General features: G+C 36.3%; 1 protein-coding gene across 1 annotated transcript in view; it reads right to left on the bottom strand.

Annotated features, from left to right (window-relative positions):
* epha8 (eph receptor A8) overlaps nt 1-15,376 on the bottom strand; it is a 259,838-nt gene extending 244,462 nt beyond the window's left edge. Inside the window, exon 1 of the mRNA XM_088616796.1 lies at nt 15,151-15,376. Within this exon, the coding sequence (XP_088472922.1) occupies nt 15,151-15,235 (85 nt within the window). The 5' untranslated portion in view covers nt 15,236-15,376. The remainder of the gene's footprint in view (nt 1-15,150) is intronic.
* Between the last annotated feature and the right edge of the window lie 11,122 nt (nt 15,377-26,498).

The following is a 26,498-nucleotide window of genomic DNA, read 5'->3' as shown; positions in this document are numbered from 1 at the left end:
AATCTTTCTCTTAATCACTTGGTATTCAGTACCAGATATTCTCTGGTGGAAATCCAGCTATAACAAAAGGAATGCTTTTGTAAAGTTTGGCTTCATTTAAATCAGATGTTACTCACAAATGTCTTCCAAAGAAAGAAAGATATTAAGAGAACTATGTGATGCTCCATAGGCACCCTACACATCCTGTGTAATTATTTAATTTAGGGACAAAATAAAGCAAAGGTACAGTACATGTAAATAATGAACAATGTACTTTTTTACAAGGATGGATAAATAATTAATTATACAGACTTCCGCTCAAGTAAATATCAAGAAAGTTAACCACATTTGGAAAGCTCCACATGCAATGTCCTGCACATACTGTGCACATCTGTGTGCTGTTCCCAGAAGACAGTAACATAGGCTTTCCAGTGTCCACTTAATGACTCAATGACATTCTATCTCCACTGTTCAATACCCCAGCCCTCCTTATCTATAAATTTGGAGGAGCTTTCCATTACCTGGATGCATGGTGCTGGGGAAAGGATGGAGGAGGCATGGAGCACAGCTGTCTGGCTCGTGTTCAGGGGTATTTTGGGTGAAGCACCACTGATGGCGGGAAGGATGGGCTGGCAGGAGTGAGGAATGTCTTTCATAACATGATTGGTTGCTTTCTCTGATCTCCAGAACATATTTGACTAGCCCTCCCTTCCCCTGCCAGCTAAATGCACACTTTTTATTGTGACATTACCAGGCACAGCACCTTCCAACTCAATCAGCCTATTAACTTAACCTGCAGGAACTGCAAATGAAAAAGAAACTGCTGCATGTTGGATTTCAACCAAACTCCCAGGTGGAGCTTATTCTTCCTTTAGGAATATAAGACCACCTGAGAGTGGTGGTGTCAGTCTGGTTCAAGCCACGCTAGAGAGAGGCTGGCTGTGTGCCTAAGAGTATCTCTAAAGAACTTCCCCTTTAGCAAAAGTCTTTTAAGTGCCTCTGTTAGTAGCAGCCTGTAGACTGGTGACTGATGTGAGCTCACGTCTGATTATCCTTTCAAGAAAAAAAATACTGTTGCCATCCTATTTACCTACTGTATTTATTGATTTAAGTTCACAGGCCATCCACTAAGAATTAAATATACTTTACCTTTATAACTTTAACTCTTCTGGTTCACATAAGAAAAACCAGGGGTCTGGCTGCACTGTGGGTATCAGAGTTCACTGATGTAATGGAAAGAGTCTTACTATTGTTAGTGTTATGATGATTGTAATAACTGTACTTTTCAGGTTATGCCACCCCAATGGCATAGGAGAAGATGACGAAACAAGCAGCAATGCTGTCAAATTATTTTTGCTGAATAAAATGAATTTTAAATGAAAAAATACTTTAAAAAAAACAGGCTTAGGCAAAACAATGTAGATCAATGGTTTAATACAGGCAAATGATAATTCAGTCCTCCCCTTTAAATAATATTTGGCTAACATTGTCAACAGAGGAGGAAGAAAAATCTATCTGATGTTAATTTATCTAGGTGACACATATAAGAATTCATTAAATTTTTAAATGGATGTTCCTCTTGAGTAAAATTGCAGTTCTGTGAGAGATATTTTGTAATACATTTTCCATCATTTTATTATTGTATATATATTTTTTTATTACTGGGCTTTTTGCATGACACTGGGATAGGGTAATCGTGTAATTAACCGTGGGTATTTTGGGGAACAATTACTCTGTAATTGTGAAGGCTGCTCCCTTGTTAAGGGTGATGATAAGTATGAGGACATTGATTGTAATATACAATAAACCTAATAATTAAAATGTCTGGAAGAGAGATGGTAAAATGGGAACATGAAGGTATGTATTTACTGTACATTCAATGCTACTTGCTTGCAATTCTTTACAAAATGCTTGATGTATAGCAATACAAAAATTCTTGCTTATGTTCCTATAATTATTAATAATCAGTAAGAATCATATTGGATAATTCCATAAGGTCTAGTTAATAAATTCACGTATTAAATATCATACAATACATTCAAATATTTTATCCCCTTTGGCAAGAATACAATATAAATTGACATTATACAATCCAAACCTCTTCATACACACATTTAAAAAAGATTTAAAAAAGGAAATTAAGAAAGCATTTTTACAATTCAAAATAATAACCATTGTTTGCCTTGTATAGAGTTTTCATCTCAAAGGGTCTTAGAACACAGATCAAATACCAATTCAGTTAAGGGGTAATTTTAAGTAGGCATGTCCGATGTTAGGACACCAGAGTTAACATTTACACTCTTAAAAAGATTTTTATTGACTTCCTACAGTCCTTCATTATATGAGCTCTTTGCATCAATCATTAGTGGTGTTTATCGCTTTCACAGTAATGCAGAGCAAAGCAATGAGGTACATTTTGAACATGGTGTTCCAATATGGAGGTATAAACAAATCGGAAACAACTTCAGTAATGTCCAATTATTTAAAAAAAAAATCAAAATAATATTTATTTTGCTCTTTATTGATGTTCTCCTTGCTATAAATAACTGTAAAAACTCTCAGCGATAATGGGGAAAAAAGTCTAGAATATAGAAAAGCAAACTCCGCATACTGTAGCTGGGGTAGCCAGCCCTGGTCTTGGAGAGCCAACGGGATTCATGAGTCCACCTCAAATCATCAGTTTCTAAAGATGTTTTTAAGCAGTTTACAGATTCTTGGAAATGAAAGTAGCAACACTCTGTATCTCTCAAGGACCACATCAGTCCATTGCTGACTTTGAACAAACTAACTTACAGAATTTATCACAAACTGACAGATGTGCTTTTACAAATTTTAGACCTGCAAGGTTGTATCTGTCCAAGATCAGGGCTCCTCACTCCTGCCACACGGGATGATGTGCAGGGAAATGCACACGTACTGTACCTCTTATAACAGCAGGGTTGCAGCCTGAGAAGTGGAGAAAAGGTCATTATAAGATGGTCCTAAAAACATGCTCCCAATAGCAGCTTTTTTTACTGTAACAGTATAAGAGCGCATCACTTGGTTATCAGTTATACTGTAGCTCCAATACAGTTGTAAAATTTTATAAAGAAAAAACTAACTCCAAGCAATATTTCATGAGGAATGACAGCAGCCAAATATTGTGTGACTATAATAGAGTTGTTTCCATAAATTATGAAAACTTTGTCTTAACCACTTGGCTGAGGGCCAACCTCCTGACCACAAAACAGGGAGGCTAGAACACTCAAAAGAACCAGGCGGGACCCCAGCCACCACTGAAGAAAGCAAGGTGTGATCCTAAATTCATCCAATGAGGATGAATGCTCATTTGAGGATGTCTGGGTTGTTGTTGTTGTTGTTGTTGTTTTTTATTTGGGAGGTATTTAACTCAGAAGGAATTCCATGCATTCCCTGAAGCTTTGCTGTAGCCCAGCTGGTGATTACAGAAGAGGATGTGGATGAAAGATAAAAGGATACATGGATACTGTGGAGTTAATGTTTACATCTGAGGGCAGGGCTTCATGGAGAATTCACCAGGAATTAAAGCGTGGGCTGGATTTTTGAAGAGGAAGGGGTGGTAACAGCAGGTCGTAATGTTCGGCGATAAGTAGAGGCCTGTGAGGTCCAACTGGGAGTTGATCTGTGCCAAGATGAAAAAGCAGGTGGCAAGAGGTGGAAAGAGAAGCAGAAAGAATGGGATGATCTTGGTGGGTGGGAGATTCTTGGATGCCACTGAAGAGTTTTTTGTCAGAACAAGAAATCTGGAGGTCCATGGAGAAGCAAATCACAATAAGTTAATTGTGGTGTGGGGCAGAGCACAGTCTTTGTGAAAAGAAAATGAGCAAGGATGAGGAGAGGGAGATGTGTGGTATGCTGTATATGGGAACTGAGATGATTTCCCCAGGATTAGTTGTTAGTTGCAGCAGCTGAGCTTAATTAGTTCATTAGTTCATTAGCCTTCATCCCACCCGAACTTTTGTTTGAACTCAATTAGGTCGACACACACACACCAGCCTGCACACCTATAATCTGCATTTTAACAGCCATACCGATTCTTTACCTTTACACTTTTGCCAAATATAATTACAGTTCTCCTTCCTGATATTATGGGTCAAAAGTGATAAAGAACAAGTGAAAATAAAGCAGAAGAGAAGTATCGACAAGAATGTAAGAAAGTCGTTTCACTGAGGGTTCTAGATTTTTCACCACATGGGTGGGTTGCTTTTGCCAGACACCCACATCCCATTGTGTAAAGACATACACCCCAATCACACTTCTATGTGTATATCCTCAGAATTTGTATTTGTGCGTTAAGGGTTTAATTTCAAGTCTGGGTATGAAGCAATTGACTGGGTTCATTTTGTCAGTACTTTTCAGGATTTTGACCTTCCTCTGTGAGAAAAATGCTTTCTTTTGGTTTCAGATCAGAGAGAACTTCATCTTGACGTTTTCTTGGCATTGAGGAATGAAGTTATCATTGTTGTACTTGATTGACCTGTGATACTGGCTTGAGCAGATTGCCATTCACTGTGCTGAAGAGAGGACAAATCAATATGTCCTTACCCATTTATTAAAGTTTATACAGCAGAACTGGACATCACATACAGTAGAGGTACAAGTTCATGCTGTGCCGACCATGAGGAGATTATCTTAATTCTCCAATAATGTCATGGAAGCTGTAACACTGAAAGCTACTAAAAGTTAGGTAAGGCAAAGAGCAGAAATTTGAAAACTTATTTTACGTGACATGCAGGATCAGTTTGAAAGTAGAAAGACACAAATGAATTTTATTAGCTTTTCTGACATGCAATGTACCTCCAAAATTGTGATTTTGACACCTTTGACGTGATTAGCCCACTGGAAGACACAGTGTTGCTTCCTAATCTGTTGCAAGCAACTCAATGTAAAGGAGATCCAGCAGTCACATAATGTTTTACCCTAAGCCAACTTAAATAGCCCCTGCTGCAAATATTTCACTGATGAATGGTGTCTTCATTGCAAAATGCAACCAATTGCATGTTGCAGCCTTGGTATTAAGACTTATTGTTTTCTACTTGTTTATGATTATTATTATTATTATTATTATTATTATTATTATTATTATTATTATTATTATTATTATTATTATTAAAGGCACATTTGTGTCCTCTTATTACTTACTCCTGGTGGAATTCCCCAGGTCAGAGATAGGCCTGGTGGTTTAAATCACCAATACATTGGGACAATAAGACAGTAATGATACTGTATATGAGCAAGGCCAATTACATTGCATACAGCATAAAAGTAAAATAGTTGGTTTCTAAAAATACTTGTACCCACAAACTGAGCACATGTGGCTAGTTAATTCTTCTGAAAGGTTAACTAATGCTCTATATCTTCTTTAGTTGGGTTCCCTGTTATAACTATGAACAATTGATTAACATGTTATAAATAGTTGTAAGATATTGTTAGGCTTAGGGTTAGGATTGTGGCAAAGACTATAGTCAGAGTTCAGGTTTTGTTAACAACACGCAATTAATCTACAGCAGAGGTTTCTTATTATCTCATTTATATTATCCTATTAATACTTAATATATTCCATACATGAATTGCATTTTAACCTCTAAATCTAAAGTGTTAAAGGTCTCTTTGCCCCTGTATTAAATCTACAATCATGTTAATAAGATAAGCAAACCGATAAGAAGACTGACATTAAATCTGGTAGAAATGCTGACTGGCAGGGAAATAGTGCACTGTGGAATTTATGAATAAAGCATTGTCCACCCTTAAAACCTACAGTATTTCTCCTCAATGGCTTGATTTGCCTAATTAGTTGTGAAAATAAGATCTTTGCTATTTTTTCTGTTTCATATTATTTTATCTTGCATGACATGCTTTTTCATAAAAGGAGCAAGAAGACTTAAAGATCATCAAAATTCTCTATAGACACATATAGCAAGGGTTCTCACCTTTTGTCAGGGTGAAGCAGAACAGCCGTGCCCATGTTTAAGAAATTTGCAAGCATGCACTTGAGCCTTTTAAATCTCTGCACTTGTCAATAAATTAAAAGAACAACAGACATCAGTATGAACTTATTCGGTAACTAGTGCCGCGGCTGTAAACAGAGCAGCACCCGCTATGGGACTTATAAAAAATCTCAATTTATTTTCATCCTCGGAAGTCTCTAATCAAATTCAAAAGAGATGAACTCGTTATGCATTTTCCATTCTCTATGTGAGACTTTCAAAGCATTTCTTTCTACATCATGAAAAAAGGGGGAAATAACTACTTGATTCTCAGCAGAATGCCCTGCAGGCCAACGAAATATTAAAATACAAGCAGACTCCAGGTTTACACTGAGCAACTGGGCCGAGGAAATTGCTTCTAACCCTCCTTGAACTCTGGATGGTAGAGCCCAATTACAAAGCGAACTTGCCTGCTCTCTTTCGCGGCAGCGAAGGTTCCCGTGCAAACGGCAGGGATATTATGCAATTATGTACTTGAATTATTTTCTATCTCCCGGGGAAATAAGGCTTTGCTGAGATTTTTTCCCCTGTTCATTTTTGAGAAACAGAAGGGGGGGGGGCTGTCAGGTTATGTCAAAATATTGGTATACAAACATAATAGATTTTCAAAGCCCTCGCATTACTATGACTGACTGCATGTTTGAGTAACGCATAAAGCACAGATCTAGCTGCATATTAAAATGCTGACATTAAAATTAAAGCTTTACTTTTTTTTTACTGTCTGTTTGTTTAGATATCAGGATAAGAAAAACGTACAATAACCACTCATTTGTGGTTATACTTAAACGTATTCTTTCATGATAGAGGCAAATTAAGGAAAACTTTAAACTGCAGTCATTTTAATTTTTAACAAATAGTTGTTGTTTACTTCACAGAGACAGATAATCACACAAAATGATTTTGCCAGCACTTTATGTAATCCCGTTTCATTTAAAAGTTTGGTCTACATTATAAAGTAAGATAACCTTCTTTGTTGATACATATTTTCCATTTTCTCTTGTATAACATGCTACATGATATAAGTACTGTACTGTATATCAAATACTGTACATGACTACCTACAGTACATTATTCTAATTAAACTTGTGGTTTTAAAAAATCAGAATTCTTCTGTTGCACAGCAGAGAACTGCAAAGTAAATACTACATTCACACTAATAACAACCATAGCAAATTTTGTTTAGGTACTGGAAGTCAAATTAAAGAGCAAAATAAATTTCCACAGTTAACATAGATATTCAGGGTGATTAAGAGTGAAATATCAATGATATCAGATTTGACAACTGGTTTCAAAACCAGTTTGCTACAGCTCTAATTACATTAGTTCATGTCTTTTGTGGGCTACAGAACACACTTGTTCAAGCAGGTCTTACAATTTGCTGGAAAATGATAAAAAGATTAAAATGTCTTCTGAAAGCACAATTTTAGGCCATTAGCACTAAACATCTGATGCATTTTGTTCTATGATTGTTTATTTTGTTTTTAAAAAGTGGAAGAAGATATAAATAGAATTGTATTATGCTAGGTCTTACATGCAACAAGATACTGTACAGTATATGATCTGTGTCTTAAAAATGTCAAAATATGTATTTTTAAAACATTTGATACTGCAGATTTTATTTTTGCTGTCTCAAAACACAATCCTTTTGTCAGTTACCTCCTGCTTAGAGTTTGATCCTTAAATAGCTACACAAAGAAATCCCTCCTGTTTGAAGAAGCAGGTGTATTTCGTAAATAAATCTCTTATTATCCTTTTAAAAGTGAACATATGGATCATGTGGCAAGCTGTGCTGGTATCTGTATGTTACCACCACGCAGCATACAAAAACTCTGTGTTGCTGCAATTGCATGTTACAGCTGGATTTAAAGATGAACAGCAATGAAAATCTAGTGAGATATCTGTTCTGTGCCGTTTTGTATGTATTATACAGAACCAGGATACAGCTTCTTATATTATTCAGTGCAAACGTGTATAGGAAGACATCAAAAATGCCACAACGTGGATTTTTATAGGAAGTCCATGCCTCAAAGTATATGACTCACTCTCAGATGGTTCTTGACATCAAATTCCAAAATAGGGTTACCCCAGAAATTCTGGTACCCTTTTATGTACCTGAACAGAGTCCTGCAATTGAGATAAATTACCTCAGCAATATGTGACTGGAATAAATTACTATATTAATTGAGAGTCTCATTGGTTTCTATGAAAACACTGAATTAGTGCTTTAAGAATTTGTTTTCATCCTGTGCAGATACAGATTAAAACACTTTAGATCAGCATTAGGACATTTTACTTTTAGAAAATAATCCATTACTGTTCCATGTTACTTACTGTATGTAAGAGATTATTTTTCTGATTATTTCTGATAAATTCGAAAATAATGTTTTTTAGAGGTATTGTATTACTTTCCGTAGTAACTACACAAACTACTCCAAAGATCACTTTAACTGCTAACTTCTTAAAAATAATTTCTCAAAATTAAAATTTGTTTAGATGTTTCCTCAGAATATTAATTTGAGGAAAATATTAAATTGCTTTAAGTTACTGTTTGCAAATTCAATTTAGATATTCTTTATAACCTGTAGTAGAAATAAAGAGCAAAAAGTGTTGTTAATCTAGAATTACAAATCCCTACTAGCAATGCTTATTAACAAAATTCACTTTTTTTATCGACAGTTTTATGTTAATAGATGGTTCTGTTACCAAAGATCATCCCAGACAAATTAGTAACAGTATAATTCCCCCTTGTACATGGATTTAAAAAGATTTATTTTTGGCTTTTCCAACCTGCACATTCTACCATATTACTTGTATAATACGTGTTTATCATGGTATTTAAAGGAAATTACATGACAATTTATTACATCTTCTTGTTCTTTTACTAACAACCATGGACCTCAGAATAGGCACAGATGATAAAAGGCTAGTATTTTAAGCATAAATGTGTGGTGAATTATAGTACAAGCAAAGTAATTCTTGTTGCAATAATGATTTTGATCAACTGGCATAAAATTAAGTGGAAAATTATCCCTTTTCCCCCTGCTTGTTCTGTTGCTGCTTTAAATTAGATTAAATACTCCTGTATTTGAAAGCATATCCGTTCGGAATGTTACCTCCTTTAAAATATTAAAAGACGGGAAAAATTAATATGACTTAACACAGTATTATGGGAAGATGGCAAAAGGTTGCCACAGTAGGAATATTGCTTTCTGGTCATTTCTCGACATGCAAGGCTGTATGTGCTCAAACAGCCAACATATCAATTAAAAGTAAGGCAGCCTTTTGCAGCAAACATTTTAAAGAAATGTTATGGTTTTATTTTAACTATTCGAATTTGGTTTAACTAGGAAATACAAGTTAAAATATAAAAATATAGAGGAAACAATACACATAAGGAGTATTACATTATGATCATAGCGGCCCGGGGTGGGAGAGAACATGGGATACAGGACGAGCTAGAGACCAAAGCAAGGGTCAATAAGAACAATTGCCTCTTTATCTTGACTGACACTTTACACAGAGACATTTTCTGCTTACAGTATGTTTCACAAAGCAAAAAACACCAAAGAAGGAGACAGGTACTTCAAAAGAAATAAAACCCATGTTTTGTATGCATAATAACTAAAACTTCAGAATTACACACCTTGTGTGAACAAATGGATATAGTTAAATAACTGTCCCCCAGGTAATGTTAGGTTTCATCAAAAACAGCAATAGAGGTGTAAAGTATGTAATACAATTAATTTAAACAAGCTACAGGTACCCAGCTCTAGAAGGGACATACTGTATTTGATGTTTGAAAGACAAATGTACAATCTATCATCTTCCAAAATATAAACATGCAATATGAACATACTGTTCTCAGACTCAGTCTTTGCATCATACAGTATTTCCTTGCCCATGCCCGTGTGCATGTTTCCCTGGATAATGGTCACAGGTTACTTTACAGAATGCATTTGTTGAGGTTCTCACCTCTGCCGAGTATCATTGCAGGAGCACTATCAGGCACTGCTTCTCAATGTTGATTTTGCATCACGCTCATGAATGACCCATTCACTAGCTCAAAACATGTTCTGCCGCCACACAGAGATATTCAGATGATTAAAATAGCGGTGTATAATTGTCATCCAGTGAAGCATCTCAGCAGATGTTCCTAAACTACTGATTTTTGGTTGTATCACAACAGGCTGCCTGGTGCTTTTTGATGATGGATTCACAAATTATGCTATGTTGTGATGAAGCCGATGATATTCACTTAAATGTTGCCTTGACAGTCTCTAGGCAGGGTGATTTTAGATGTACATATAAAGCTAGATAAATCAACTGATAATATATTTCCTCCCTTTTCCCTATATGCTTGGAAAAGCATTTCTTAGTGTATAATAAAGATGCCATTACAGCCATACATTTACATCATCACGAAAGGGTAGAGCCCAGCATACATGCATCCTCCTTCTTCTTCAGTCAGTGGCATAGCCTGGATTTGAACTAGCAATGGATGTGCTACTCAGGAATCTGGGGCCAATTTGCAATCCCTAATTCCATGGCCAGGCTCTAAAATCCCTGATTTTAGGATTTGAGAATCAGTCCATGTCATTGCCTGTCTTCCTCAGACTACAACTACAGCTGCATGACTCTTCGTATGCCAGGGACTAAGACTCTTAGCTCACATTAAACTGCCTTTCCTATGAGCCTCAGACAGCTACTCAGCCCGTGACTTTTTTCTTTCTTTTTTGAAGCTTGCTGTTCTCTGTTTATCCGTGTCACCCTTGTAATTGCTTTCCAACCAAAGCAAGCATGAAAACGAATTCATTCCATACCATAAATTGAGTAGCTGCAGTTAAGACATTGCACAGGACCATTTACAAATAGTTTAGGAATTTAAATTCATTAGGAGACTATTTATAGGGAATTAATCGGTAATTACACTTGGCAATATCATTTGGCAGCATGCATAAACAGTCAAATGTAAGCTTTGATATAGAAATAAATCCTTATTAACACATTTACCGGCATATATATGAATGTATACTGCATATCCTGTACATCTTGTGACATCAATTACAGTAGTTTGTGCTGTTTTTGAGCAATTTTCCTTTATACTTACAGTATTAAAAAGCTATGTGCGTGTGAATCGTGGACAACATTTTAGTAAGAACAGGATAGTGCCAAATAAAATAAATAAAATAAAATGAGAAAAAAGAAATCATCTTTTATATCAAACAGTGATCTGCCAGGGGAGAAATATGCATCTTGAGGAACTGTAGATCTTTTCATCTTCAGAAAAAGGCGGACAGAGGGATTGACAGGTACACAAATACACACGAGAGCAGACACAAGACAAGATTTATCTGGCCTTGTTCACAAAGAGTTCTAATGTGTTTAGACTTAGCAGTGGAAAAGTTGAACCGTATTACCTAGTAACCTTTTCTGAATTATACCCATTGTCTTTGATTCTTTTTTCTTTGTAAAATATAGAACAACATTTCATTTAGGATTTAAATTGAAAGTAGTCAAATTACACATTACAGTATGCTGATAAGCAGGTACTTATTATACTCTTTTTATATTCATTTACTGTAAATAATAAAGATTATTCATTGGCTCTAAAGATCATACACTTGCAGCAAGCAATATACAGTATACAGTACAAAGCCTGAATTTGTTATGCCTCTATAAATGGACAATCATTCTGCATTAAAGACAAATTGAAATTTATACCACTGCCAATACATAAAATTGAATGGTCACAATTGTAATACAGTGTGTTTTAATTGCCTTTTTAGATGTACATTTCAACCTAGAATTCTTCTTCAATAATTTAGTACTATACTGACCATTCTATTCTTGTCCTTGCATCTCTTATTTTTAATAATATGCAAATCAACTGATTTGTCAGTTATAAATGATTACAAAGAATTTTAGAATATCTTAAGAAAATTATTTTATTCTATTCCATGCCTCGATAATATCCAAATAATTGTGATCATAAAGCTCTTGATAGAAATAATTGGTAACTGTTAATAATGCTGCTGCTAGCAGTCATGTTTAAATTTTTTGTTCTGAAATGGAGGTTTTAATGAAGGTTGGGAAGGGGGACAACCCTAGTCTTGTCCACTTCAAGTACCCGGTTTCTAATGCACTGTCCCCGAGTTCCTCAATTTGCCTCCTTCCCTCCCCATCAGCACTGCAGTGGCTCCTTCTCTCATTCTCATTCCACCTGGTCGGGGGTTCAAATGACTTCATCCTTATGACCAGGAGTCGCCCCCTCAGCCAAATGGAGTAAGCTAATATTCAAACCTAATTAAATTACCTCTATCATTCCATCTTATAGAAGGTTATCTACTACCGATGTGTAAATAGCCATTCAGACTTGGCTGAAGTTGTTCATTGTTCCAATGTTTGTTAAGGATGCTGAATAGCATAAGAAGAGTAAATATAAAATACAAATGATTCCTTTGGAAACAGTGCTAGTATGTAGCCTTGAATTAAAGGTCATCTTGATAAAAAAACAAAAATATATCCTTAGTCTGCCTAAAAACTAATTATAAATGAAATTAGTTAGGTTTTGAATGCTGTAATTTATACAGTAGCATCTACATGTGGAATATAAATTGTAACACTGAAATATACTGCCAACTTGATACCTTTATTCTTTAATTTCATTTCCTTTGTCATTTTTCTTTACATATTTTCTGCTGTGTATTGGGAATATAGTATATTAGTATATGGGAATAGTATATTGGGAATTCCTGGTACAGTTTTAAATTTGAATATTAAAATACCATAAGTTTTTAGCACTTAGAGTATTTGACACTTATCAGTTGTGGCAAAGTGGAATAGTATTTCTATTCTTGCAAAGTCTTTAACTTTTTAACTTTAGTTCTGTAAACAGAACTTTTAATATACTAAGTTGCTCAGAGAAATGGTGGAGCCTGTATTAATTAAACAATTTAACATTTTCACTTATGCAGTTGTAGTTAACAATATTGTATGTGGTAAACTGCAGTGGTAAATTTCAAAATGAAAGCTGATGGATGCACTTGCTATCTACACCATATCGCACACACTCCTGAGAACAATATAACCGAAAGGCTGTGCCATTACTTTTTCTGGTCCTTGTAAAACTAACACTCAAATGACCAAACTGAACCCATATATCTTGCCATGACAAACGGCCATAGGTGTAATAGACCGAGGAGAATAGTATATTATTTTTTACAGAACATTCATAGTTGCCAGAATTGGAATGTCATTGTCAGCACCATTATAACACTCACCATTAATCTAATCCTACCCTAAAATTAAGAATGTGGACTGTTGTGCTGTACTGAGTTATATCAATGACTCTATGACCTTTAGTAAACTATACAAAAGTCAAGCAAATAAAATACTAGAAAAAACAGAAGCCTCCAGTAAGAGTAAGAAATTAAAATTTTGTGGCAGCTTATTGTGAAAAATAAAGTTGATCTAAGGATAAGGAGAAGACAATAGTTCACCTTCCTCTACAGCTGCCTGCTCTGGAGAGCTTACCTGTCTTCAAAGCCTGGCTTTACACATCTTCACCCTCCACCTGCAGCACTGCAACACTCTAACTGACATGAGACAATGGTATCTGACAGGCATGCAAGTGGCCTTTCTCCAGCAGTATAAAACTATCTTGATCTGTAACAGGAGAGCATCCTTGGCTGAGTAATACAGAGTCCCCTCATAGTACGAGACAGAAATCTTAAGCAGTTACCATATACGTCCAGGTAGCTAAAGACTCGGCTCAAACAAAGAAGATGTGGGAGAAAAATGAAAGATGTTCCAAAAGGAAGAAACAATTGAAACCAAAATGCTGTGAAAAATGTTGCGAACGCAGATTATGTAAGAATGTTATATAACAGATAACTGACAAAAAAATAGCAATAATCTCTGCGCAGACATTGATACAGTGCAAATTGTATATATACATGGTTCTAGCTAAAGTTCAGAATTAGGTCATTCGCATATCAACTAGAGCATTTGTATTTGTGTTTCATGCTGTATTATCGATACAACTTTGTACTAAATCAAAATAATATGAAATTATTCAAAATTAAACTCTTTTGAAGCTCTAAACATACGATATTACAACAGTTGTTGATATTACAACATACAGTTGTTCACTCAATTATCAGGGACATCATTGTGTACATATATACCATTTGTATGAAAATACTGTACATGTAAGTAAAAATTTTAATTTGCTGTTTCGATTTGCTGTTTTGATCTCAGAGATGTAAAACTTTTGTGAAGCTTCTGTAAAGATGGTAAGAATTTGTCTGATGAGGTCAAAAGGTTGAACTAAGGACTGTATTCACCGTTTTTGCTTCTTAAAACATGCTCTAGATTTTTACTTCTCCAGAACAAAAGTTCAAAGGAGCATAAACATAGTATCTGCTCCCATAACAATGGTAAGGGAAATTGTCTAAACAGAAAGAAATGGCTTGAAAATAAAGGGGATGAAGAATCTTTTGCACTGGATATACAGTAATAAGAATACAAAAAAGTGAATGTACACCACCGTCAGGAATGTCTAAACAGATTGAAATCAGAAGGAGATGCTCCAGCTGTCTTCTTTGGTGTTACAGTAAGTGGGTTACAGTACATACTGTATTATTCAGTCTAGGAAAGGTCAGTTTCTTGATTTGCAATTAGTGAGTTCAAACTCGCACCAAATGACAGATAGAGTACATGTCTCTTAATAAAAGCTCTCACTTGCTCTTCTATTCTATTTCTCCCTGCTCTCACTCACAAGTCAGGCAGCACATCTCAGTCTCCTAATACTACACTGCTACACTCACTGAACAGACTCTCTGACAGGCACTCAGCACCTGCTCACCACTCACAGATCATTGGTCTTCATCAGGCCCAGTCACCCCACAGTCTCAGGTGGAACTGACCCAAATATTTGTGCAGGGAACTTTGCCACTCTCACAGGGAGAAATACTCTCAGCTCCTGCTGCACATGCAAAAAGAACAGCGCGGTCCCTTTACCTGACTGGCTGGAAGTTTAGCCATTAGCCAGGAGCTAACTGCACATCATGGCCAGCAAGTGTTGGGTTTGCTTTTTTACATTCGCATTAATCCCCGCTGAAGGCAAAAGTGACAAACTATTCACGATCAGTACATCAGAGCTTACCTTCATTGTTGGTGCTTCTGGTGCAGGATGCTTGGAAGGAAATAGTCCACAGAATGAATGGCAGAAGCCCAGGGTCCAGTGCCATTGTGCAAATGTACACCCTGCACACAGGGTCTCTCTCTCTTTCTCCCTGTGTACAAACAGACCCTGCTCTATTAGGAACTCTGAGCACATTCGGTAGACTTTAAACTGCCTGCACTTAGACACATACACACAACCAGCCACAGCACAGGGGGAGTGGACAGCCTGCCTGTCACAATTTAACAACCAATTAGAACAAAGGCTTTGCACTTCCACAAACCAAACACACTCTCTGTATGTATGTATATATTTTTTGCCAATAAAAAGGCTCATCTTTTAACTCCTCTCATTCTGGAGACTGAGAGGCAGTTGTTTTCCCAATATGAGCAATACAGTTTTCTTTTATCATTGCTTGTGAAGGGCTTATCTAAAATATGCATTTATTTTATGTAATGCAGGATTTCTTTTTGGAACTTTGTATATGCGGAAAAATAGTTTAGGTAACACAGTGGTTACTGGTATAAAGATATTAATTAAAGCCTTCAAGTATGATTATTGTTGAATATTTTTAAATGTGCAGGATGTGAAGTATATACAGTACAATCTATATGTACAGTAAATACATATACAGTAGTGTATACAGTACAAAGCCAAAAACCTGAAATTAATTTTTAAAAATTGATAGATATACAGTGCAGTGCATAGTAATCTGCATTTGCTTACTCTAAGGATAATTTGCACAGCGTATCATTCAATTAGTGTTGCATTGTTTAGGAAAGCCATTCTGGGAAGATCACAACTTTGGGTGACAAATAATAATTATCTATCGATTTACTAGTTCCAAAACAGTTTGGCAAATGAGTTGTCTACAAGCCACAGGCAATGTTCCTTTCAATCAATACACACTAAAATAATTATTTTCATGAAAAGTGAGATTAAGCTACATAAAACTGAGCACATAAAATATTCATTGCATATACAGTATAAGTGTTTGTACACTAAAACCAAGTAAAAAAAGTAAATGTCTATAAGAAACTTTCAAGACGAAAACGATACAATACAATACACTGGCAAATCACATACCATATACACACACTTCACTTCAGGACACTACTGTTACCCTCCAGGTCCAATGTAGTCTGTTAAAATGATGTACGAAATAGTTCCCACTGATCTTTTAAGCCAAGCTTTCCAAATGTTTTTTTTAGCTGGATTCAAACCTGGAACAGTCTAAAATCTGGATCGCATTACATATAGCTGAAGAAGCAAAGATAGAATACTGTATCACTTCGCTAGATAAAGGGCTATAATGAAGTTGCAGATGCCTTAAAGTTATCACACATAATGCTTCATTTTAACACTCAAGCACAATTAACCATGACTTTAAAAAACAGAATTCTTTATATTGTTCAGCCTTTAAAATGACACCCTGCTTTGTTAAATGTGTTCCTGCAACAAATGTTAAATGCTCAGAAAGAAACACTGAAGCACCATGCAATGAGCTTAACTGCTGAAGCATAATGAATTCTGAATATATTCAGTACAGTATACACAAAACAAAAGCCTAAATTAGTAAAAATGAACACTCCATAAAGCAAAATTTCTTCCGGCTAAAAATGTTACAGAATAATTTCGACAACTATTGCAGAGCGATGTGCACATCTTTAATATAGTATACAGTGATGCTTTGCATTGGTAAACTAAATGTGTAAATACCTTTGTAAACATAGGTATTAGTTTTATTAACTGATATACAAAATCCATTTGAATTGATTGGGGGAATTGATTTATCATTTTTAAACATATTTTCTTTGGGAAAGCAATTTAAATTTTTATTTTAAAAGCGATCAATGCATTTCATTAAAATGTCTGACTTTGCCGATTACTATTCTATAGTTCACATAATTTTGAATGAACCCGTGATGTTAGTCCCATGTGGGCTTGTGGTTGAAAAGTATCAACTGCAGTGTCTAGTATTCTGGGGAAAGAAAATGTGAAATTAAGTAATTCCAGCGCACTGTTCCCCTACTGAAATTACAAATTTTTCAAGGTGTTCAGGGGTAATGGGTTTCAAAGTCATGGGTATTTATTGTTTAACAGTACCCACTGGTCCAGCACAGCTTGTAAGACTGATATAGTACATAGCAAGGCATTGTTATGTTTAAAAAAATTGGAGTTGAAAAGTGCAGCATTGTGGAAAATCAGATACAAACAAAATGTGAAATATGACCAAAAATCATAGCTATATGCTGAAAAAAATAAGATAATTGATTTAATATTAAGAATATTACAGTACATGCCTGTTGTATTTTTTTAGTGAGTACAATTTGGATCTTTAACTGAGTAGGTGTGCACTGCATCCCACATAGATACACATTTTGAGAAAAAAAGGAACTTTGAGCTTCAGAGTTATTGAGCACTGCTGTTATTAGATGGTTCTAACAGAACTAGTGAGTCAGGTTGGTATGCTTGTCTGGGAGAAAATTTATAGACAGGAGAAGAAGTAGACTGATAAAGAGGTAAATGTGTCAAAGAGAATTCAAAGTACAGAGAATTAGTTGAGACTCAACATGCATAGGATAAAAAGTGTTTAAAGATTGAATGAAGCGGGTGTGCAGTGTAGCTGTGGCCACTTCTTCTATTAAAGTTTTGTGTCTGATTGCTGCTTGCATCCTTCTAACTGCATTAAGTGCTGCTGCCGGGTGTGTGAGACGTCTGCAGTTTCTGTACTGCTTTCCCCAGAGCAGAGCAGACCCCAACACCCTCCGCACCACCAGCACCTGGGACAGGCTGCTCTGAAAAGTACATCAGTACCCAGTGGGACTTCAGCTGGCTCTATTAAAAATGTATCAAAGCAGGACAGAGGGGGGCAGCTAGAGACAGACTAACTCTTGGCAAGTCCTTTATTTTTTACAATACACAAAGGACTCCTACAATTAAATGGAGCAATTTCCCCTCGTTTCACAGACTAACATGTGCAATCCTGTGTCTTTGTGTATGTGCTTTGTGAAAACATGAATCAGAAATAGTGCTTGTGGCAACCTCTACAGCAATCCAGCAAGTGCTAGAAGCAGGAATACTTGCTGATGACTTTGTTAGTTGATTTATCTGAGATACCAGTACATCACTAATATACAGTATACGTGAATTATATATATATATATTTGAATGTGTGAGCTCTACACTGCAGGGTTTGTGTACTGTTGCCTAACTGCTTGGTTACCTTATATATAATGACTCTCTTGGTGGTATGTATTAGCTGAGTGTTAGCAGAATAGCCACCAGCTTGTATTTCTTCATTTAATTCATAATGCAATACCATATAATAAAAAATACATACCGCTGGGACTTCTCAAACTGTGTTTGGAACCCACTAAAAACAGCTATTGTTGAGAGGTAAATTATTTTCATTTTGAATCAGCTGATTTAAAGAAAGAGCTGGAACTCTCATTGTCCTTCCTGAACTAACCACTGGGCTGCACTGCCTGTCTGTCTCGTGAGCAATTACTGAAGTTCACAAATAAAAATATTATACTAACTTACCACAGCTCTATTGGAGAAACAGTTTCACAATGATGCAGCAGCAACAGAATAAACCACAAGTGACATTTTAAAATTAATGCTCAACCTACAAGTGTTCTGTAACTGTATTTACTAGCATGATATTTATTGAAATGTGTATTATAGTTTGTAATACTTTTTATTGTAGCAGTAGTTATATAAACTATAGGTAAATGCCACAATGTACTAGTTTTACTAGAAATTGTCGATTTACAGTAGAGTACATGTATGTTTACTTCAGTAGTGTGTTACATACTTATATACTTACTTATCTCTTATATCTGCAAGAAATTTATTAATTATTAACTTACACAACATTTTTAACATGATAGGTAAAATAGAAAGCAGATTAAGATGTATATCTGATATTTCGTATTTTTCATTTTTTGTAGTTTTGATCTGGAATTAAGTTAATTATAAAAATGTACAGTATATTGGATAACTAGCACAAATACCTAATGCACTAATTACACTTTCTGACTACAGCACTGTATTACAGTGTTCAAGGGAACACAACAACTTCAATATAGCATTTCCTGAGGCATGAAAGTAATCAACTCTTTCTTACCCATTTAATGGAAAAAAATGAGACAGAACACAAGACATGTAAGGAGCCCCACATAGCTCTCACACTGACGTCTGTCACAACTACCCGTTTGTGTTGCTGAGTCTGATTCAGACTGGCTGGAGACTCCCTGGAGAGAGACTCATATGTCGAGCTGGTTAACCTAGAGTCAAACCTACACCAGAGCTTTGTTTCAAACACAGGGACCTGTGTCCAGGGCAAACGTACACTGTGTTATATGACCTCTTCTCCCACCCTCTAATCCATTTTTCTCTGTTCTTGCGGAAGGTAAGAATGGTAGTAAACAGTTCAGGTGGGTAGCTGCATCAGCATGCGTAGGCTGCAAAGGAACAAGTAATAGGTTTATTCCATGCTGAAAAAAAAGAAGAAAGAAAACACAACATTTCGGCCGTGGAGCCTTCTTCAGGTGTGAGAAAGACAAGACAGTAAGCAAAGGTAATGTAGCGGGAGAACAAAGGCTGGGAGAGAGGAGGAGCGAGAGGCAGGAGCAGGGGACAGAAAGAGAGGCCAATCAAGAGGTGTCAAGTCAGAATAGGTGTAGAGAGGTGTGAAATAAAACTTCCAATGAATGGAGAAAATTTAGAAGAAAAGTAGTCTGTCGTTAAGTGAAGGGGGAAGGTATGATCCTAGCTGCAGGATAATTTGGGTTTCTGTAGTCTTTCTGGTGTATGAGTTCAGAAAACCATTTTTGAGAACACAGACGGAGAGATTAGAGCGGTCATGGCCATCAGAGGTGAAATGGGAAACAATGGGCTTGGAGAGATCCTTAATCTTCACAGCCCTAACATGTTCTCTGAAGCGGTCTCTGAGTCTCCTTCCTGTTTCTCTAGTATAAATGGCTGGGCATTTACTGCAAGAGATACAGTAAAAAAGAAAAAAGAGATGTAAAAAAGAGATTTACTGTATCTATTACTTGTTCCATGGTAGTAAAAAGACTGAAGTCCTCAAAGCACGTGCAGCACAGAAATCAGTGTGGTCTCATCTCAGTGAAATATCTGTTCTATTTGTTAGTCAAAGGAAACTTTTTTGTTTTGTCAAGAACTACAAACAACAAGATTTCTATAGGAATTTGTGTATATCATTTACTAGTAATTTAATGTATTACTCCTTGACATTTTCATCTGGCATGTGTTCCAGGTTTTGCTTCTCAGATCTGTTCAGATTTTCCAGGGCATCTTAACATTCTGGTATAAACAGCATTATAAAGTACTTCACACCAGGGAGCTCCTGAGTGGCTCAAACAGGAGAGGTAGCCAAGATGTGAAATATAGGTTATGCCCAGTAGTCCAGAAACTACTAGTTCAAATCTGAACTGTGCTATTAATCAACTATAACATAGGTTTCTTCATCCTTGGCTAAGTACCAAGTATCGCATGTGTGGTCAAACCCCAGATCTGAACCACCATCTCTCGGAAGCCTCCAAGCACCCAGCCCTCACAAATGAGCAGCACTGAAGCCCACATTGGCAAGTATCTCATGTGTCAACATACAGTAAGACATTGTAAAGAATTGATTGTTTTATCAAAAATTGTTCCAATGAGCTGAAGCCAAATATTATATTTCAGAAGTGCTAGACTGAATAGATTGTACACTATAAAATGAACCAGTATCTAATATCAAAACAAGGCAGAAATCTTGAATATAGAAAACAAGCTGGCAGAATGTTCATGTGGTTGTTCTTTCGAATTCTGCTATGAGTGGTACAATCACAGCAGGACTTGTATTAAGTTTATGCCTGTTTTATGTGAAGCACAATACTCTGATCAAGAGGTTAGTTGTAGTCCACCTTTTTGGATGTCTAGAAGCTCCCTGTCTTTGTACAGAACACAAAACCTCCCACTAGCCTTCTGTTAAAGTTTCCTGCTTTTCGCATGTAAATTTGACAGAGAATATATAAAAGGAATACATTTTTAACCTTGCTTTTGCTGTTATTCTCTTTTTCATGCCTTCCTGTTTAATGGTGCGTATAGCACATTAAAAAGCATTATATATTGTTTAAAAAAGGTAAAAAACACAAGTAATATGATGAGATGAAGCATATATATATACAGTATACTGTAAATATTACAACTAATCCAGTAACCAAAATTGATCCCAACCTCAAGGGAAGTTTTAAACTTTTAAAATGCTATGAATTTCTCACAATTTAATTCATGTACAACTGTAAAAAACAATCCATCCATGTTCTTACCATTCTGTCCAATACGGGATCACTGGGGAGCCAGAGCCTATCCTGGCAAGCAACGTGCTCAAGGCAGGATACATCCTGGACAAGATGCCACTACATTGCATGGCACACACAGACACACCTGGGCCCATTTTCCTAGAAACAAATATTTTTTAACTGTGGGAGGAAACTGGAGCGCCCAGGGGAAACACAAAGAAAACATATATTGTAAAGTTGAACTCAGGGCCCCGGAGCTGTGATGCTAACTGCTGCACTATTGTGCTACCCTAACTGTAAAACAGGGTCTTGAAATACAAATCATGGTGCAACTCAATGTACTGTTCTGATTTAGATGTGACACCTTTTATTACAGCAGTGTTCTTAATGTGTTTTTCTGGAACTCTTCCTGCAGCAGTAAATTTATTTGTAAAGCAGTGACCTTAACAGAACACAATATTTCTGATCATTATTGAACAATCTCCCTCAGTTTCAACTGAATAGTTTTCACTTTTCACCATCACCTAATGTCCTGTTAGGTTTTTCATCATATCTCCTCACTGTCTGGAAATGTTTGCTGATGAGTCAAGAAAGCACCTGGGAATTTCTCAGCAGAAGGCTGCTCTAGCACATACTGTAGTGCAGTGAAGGAAATCACTTGATATAATTTGGGGTCAAGGTCAATTTAATGAAATTTATATCTACAGTTCACATTGAGAAATATATTGCAAAATACTAATTCACCATACTCTACTGTGTCAATGTCTGACTTCATGTACAGTAACATTTCAGAATGACTACATTTAAAAAGTACATTTCTAACGTGCTTGAATCCAGATCATATAGATAAGCATGTGTTACTTCCTAGTGTGACACTGAATGGATTTAATCATGAAGAGAGGAGTCTTGATTGAAGAATTCTAGAACTCCACAGGTATTGAGTACTGTAACATACTGTACAATATAAACAAGCAACAGAAACATACAATTCTATATTAGAGATACTGATGGTATTTATCAACATTTGGGTTCATGTAAGTGGGCCTACATATGGAATCAGAGAGATGACAAAAGAAGGATGAAGGGACACTGGTTGTAATTTTCTGTACTATCTACAGGTTTCTAGTCATTTAGAACAAACTACTGTAAGCATTCATGTTCGCCAATTCTGTGGGCCCTTTGAAGCAAAAAGAGCTGAATGAGATTCTGAGGTCAATCAGCTATCAAGAAAGATTAAACAAATGGCTTGTACTGTATGTGTTTGCATGTCTCAAATTCACATATATCAATTAACATAAAACATGCAGTCAGCCCTATAATAATATACTGAACACATTTCCTCTATTTTATGCATGGATTGCAATTCATAAGTTTGTTTTAAGTAAGAGAAAATGTATTCTGCTTTGTGTTAGCCTTTTTCCTAGGTGATGCTTGTATTGGGAAGTCATCCATTGTTTGTTTGAGATGCATGGCTTAATTTCTTAATGAAAACAATTTCCTCTTCTGCTTGTAAGTTCCTGATAAACAATGCTGTTAATTATCTAAACATACAGAGGAGAATGGGTCATGTAGCTACAAAGCTTTCGGGAGACTTTGTGACGCATGTAATTGCTCTAAAGAAATGTCGTTTGGATTTCAAATTAAGATGTTCCAAAAAGCATGCATTTAGGCCTTTTCTATATTTATAACAGAACTGAAATTATAATTATACATAATCTTTATAAATGTATCACTACTCTAAAATGAATATTACAGTACCTAGCAAAAATTGATCTCCCTTTATGGAAATTATGTTTACTTAGAATTTTGAAGTAAAATAATCAATTTATTGTACCAAACAGTTTAACTTAAAAGGTTTAACATGTCAAAACATGCTGACCACAGGTCTTAGGGACTGTAGGTTTGAATCATTGGGGGTGTCCTCAACTATGGGCCAGCTCAACCATAAAGGCCTGCATATTCAAAAGAGAAAAGTATCTGTACTCTGAGAGAAGCAGTAGAAGTTAGGGTAGCCTTTTCCGGCTTTTAATGGAAGACTCTCTGTACCCTTCTGGTATCGTCTGTCCACTCTAGATGTCCAAGCCAGCGTAGTTGTGCCACTCTTACCTCTGCGGTTATTGGGGGATCCTCATACAGCTCATAGAGCTCGAGGTTGGTTCTTATTCGCCACTCTCCTCCTTCCTGGACTGGCCAGTAGATCTTTCAGAGGATCTTTCTCTCCCACATATTAAGGAGTTCCACATCTCGCTTTGTAAACACCCATGTCTCCACTGCGTAGGTAACCACAGGGCGGATTACCATCCGATATATCACCTTCTTTGCCTCATCGACAAAAGTCTGGTCTTCATCAGGTCCTGCACACTAAAGTAGCATCGATTTCCTGCATTGATTCTCTCTCCAATTTCCAGGCTGATTTCATTTTTCTCGGAGATCAGTGAACCCAGGTATTTAAAAGTAGTGACTTTCTCAAACTGGTAGCCCTGGATTTCAAGCATTGCATTGCTGGTGATGGTGCCCTTCCTGGTCATCACCATGTATTTGGTCTTCGCCATATTGATGGTCAGCCCAGCCCTTGTCGATGCTTCTTCCAGCTGAATAAAGTTTTCTTTAAGTGTTCGGACGTTCCTACCCAACAAATCGACGTCATCCGCATAGGCTAAATACTGTCCCAATCTATTCAGTAATGTTCATCCTCTGTTGATATCAGTGTTCCATATCACTGTTTTTGGTTCTGCACCTTCATATAGCAATGTTTAAAATAACAATAAAAACAAATACATGTACATACCCCTTGCTCATGATTTATGATCATTTGAAGTGCCCAAATAAGAACTGATCATAAGAGCTTGTTATAAGATAACAGAGTAAATTGTTGTTTTTGTAGGTAAAGCATAATCTTAATCAATTTCCAACTATAAAACACTGATACATCAGTCAAAGAACTGCAATTATTCATTTAAATGATAATAATAATCAATAAGTCATACAGTAACAACTACTGATGTGATATGATACTTGAAGTCATTACTGTTAGGTTTTATAAGGAAGCCATACAGTGACATTGACAAGAAAAATGATTTCATTATATTTTTAAATGCACGTCAATATTATTTTTCCATTCTTCATTTCATATTGAAATGCAAATCTAAACTAACAGTACTTGCAGAATAACAGTTTCCCTGTATTTTCCTCTAATAGAGGAAGAGTGTACCATAAACAGTACTGTGCTGTATGTCTTCATCTCTGCCAGGTCAGCACAGTGGCTGTGACACTGAGTGAGAAAGAACTGGCTATTTTATATTGGTTGTTATGAAAGTAGCAGGTGGCTCTAAATTAAAACTAATGATAATAATTTTCAATGTACCAAAGTAAAGCACTGCATTTCATCTCATTTTAAAGAAGATTTTCCATTAGCCCACAATGACAAAGCTAAAAGTCTTGGTGAGAGATTTCATCATGATTTGACAGTGTCCTGTTGCTTGGAAGATATTTTAAAGGTCCTCTAAACTCCTTTGTAAGAAACATTCCATACTGTCCTTCCAAATAAATAGAGAATAACACTAATTTGCAGGTTAGTGCATCTCCAGCAGTGAATGCAATCATAATGCTGATTCCAGTAGATGTTCAAATCTCCATGAAGATCTGTGACCACTAAATTAATCAGCAGCTGATGCTGCTCTGAATGAGAAACAGACAGCTTATTAATGCCTGAACTGTGTTCCTTGTTAGTTTTTATTATCCTTAAAACACAGTCCATAAACCCTTGAGGCTGTCTGAATTTACACATTAGCCAGGTCTGGTGTTTTTTTCATGCAATGCACCAAAGCCTAGCGTACCAACAATCATCTGGTTGTGAGGGAGTGTCCATCAGCCTTCTTCCCTGTAACATGGCAGATGGAGAAAAGGCCTAGAATGCCACTACAGTACTTTAGACAGGTTGGCTTCGAATTTGGAACTTAGTATTTACTCATATGTTGCAAAGATAATTAAAAATCATCTGCCTCAGTAGATAAGGGTCTATATTCTGAGTATCTTTCATATTTTGGATTTTGGAGATCTTTTAAAAGGCTTATGGCACACCCTGACAACAAGTGCTTGATTCAGTGAAATTGACATTTTGTATTTTTAAACTGAAAAGAACAGTAAAACATTCTTTTGCCACATGAAATAGCTCCCGTCACAGTTGTCAACTTTGGAAGTGTGACATTCTGTATGACTGTGCAGGTGCCACATGCTTTACACGGTGATGATGATTCAAACTTGCTGAAAATTAATTGGTGTTGTTAGGCACCAAGAAAACATCACAGGTACTGTTTAAGCCTCACCAGTTAGAGACCTACTATTGTGAAAGAGTGTAATTGTTTTGGCCAAAAAGTTCATTTCTTTATTTAATACATCCCTACATCCCTAAATCTTGGCGACCCAGGTGCACTAAGATCTTTAAATGAGTATCTGTTTTGCATTGTCAGGTGTGTGGTAAACAAATAAGAAAGGTTACCAAAAAGAGAGGGCATTTGATCCATCTATTCATTTGGAAATTAGTAACTACAGAACTTGATCCAAGGATATCATTGAGCTGTTTCTTCTAAGAAGCTAGGGCATCGGCTTCAACAATATGGAAGGGTAGCTTGTTCCAGACTCCCCCAAACCTTTGCATAATTCCATCCATCCATCCAACCAGGACATTTATGCCAGAAGGTGCTTGAGGAAAGCTCTAAGCATCATCAAAGACCCCACACACCCCACCTACAGACAGATGACCCTCTACCATCTGGAAAACAGAGACAGTTTTTACCCCGGCAGACTTTTAAACTCCCAGCCTCTCTCACCCACAATCTGAACCCTTACAGTGCCTTCTCTTTTTATCAAAACTCAAACACACATTGAAATCTATCTCTACCCCACATGTAAAGAAGTTGACTCCCATCATTTTCTTTCCTTTATTTCATTCTGTTGATGTATGATTTTGCACACCTGATGTTGTTTTGCACATTACCTGTTATCTCTGTCTTTCTT

This window comes from Lepisosteus platostomus, chromosome 23, assembly GCF_059453375.1.
Source record: "Lepisosteus platostomus isolate fLepPlt1 chromosome 23, fLepPlt1.hap1, whole genome shotgun sequence".
NCBI lineage: Eukaryota > Metazoa > Chordata > Actinopteri > Semionotiformes > Lepisosteidae > Lepisosteus > Lepisosteus platostomus.
The sequence above is the reverse complement of the archived record's forward strand: the minus strand, read 5'-3'. Positions and strand labels throughout refer to the sequence as shown.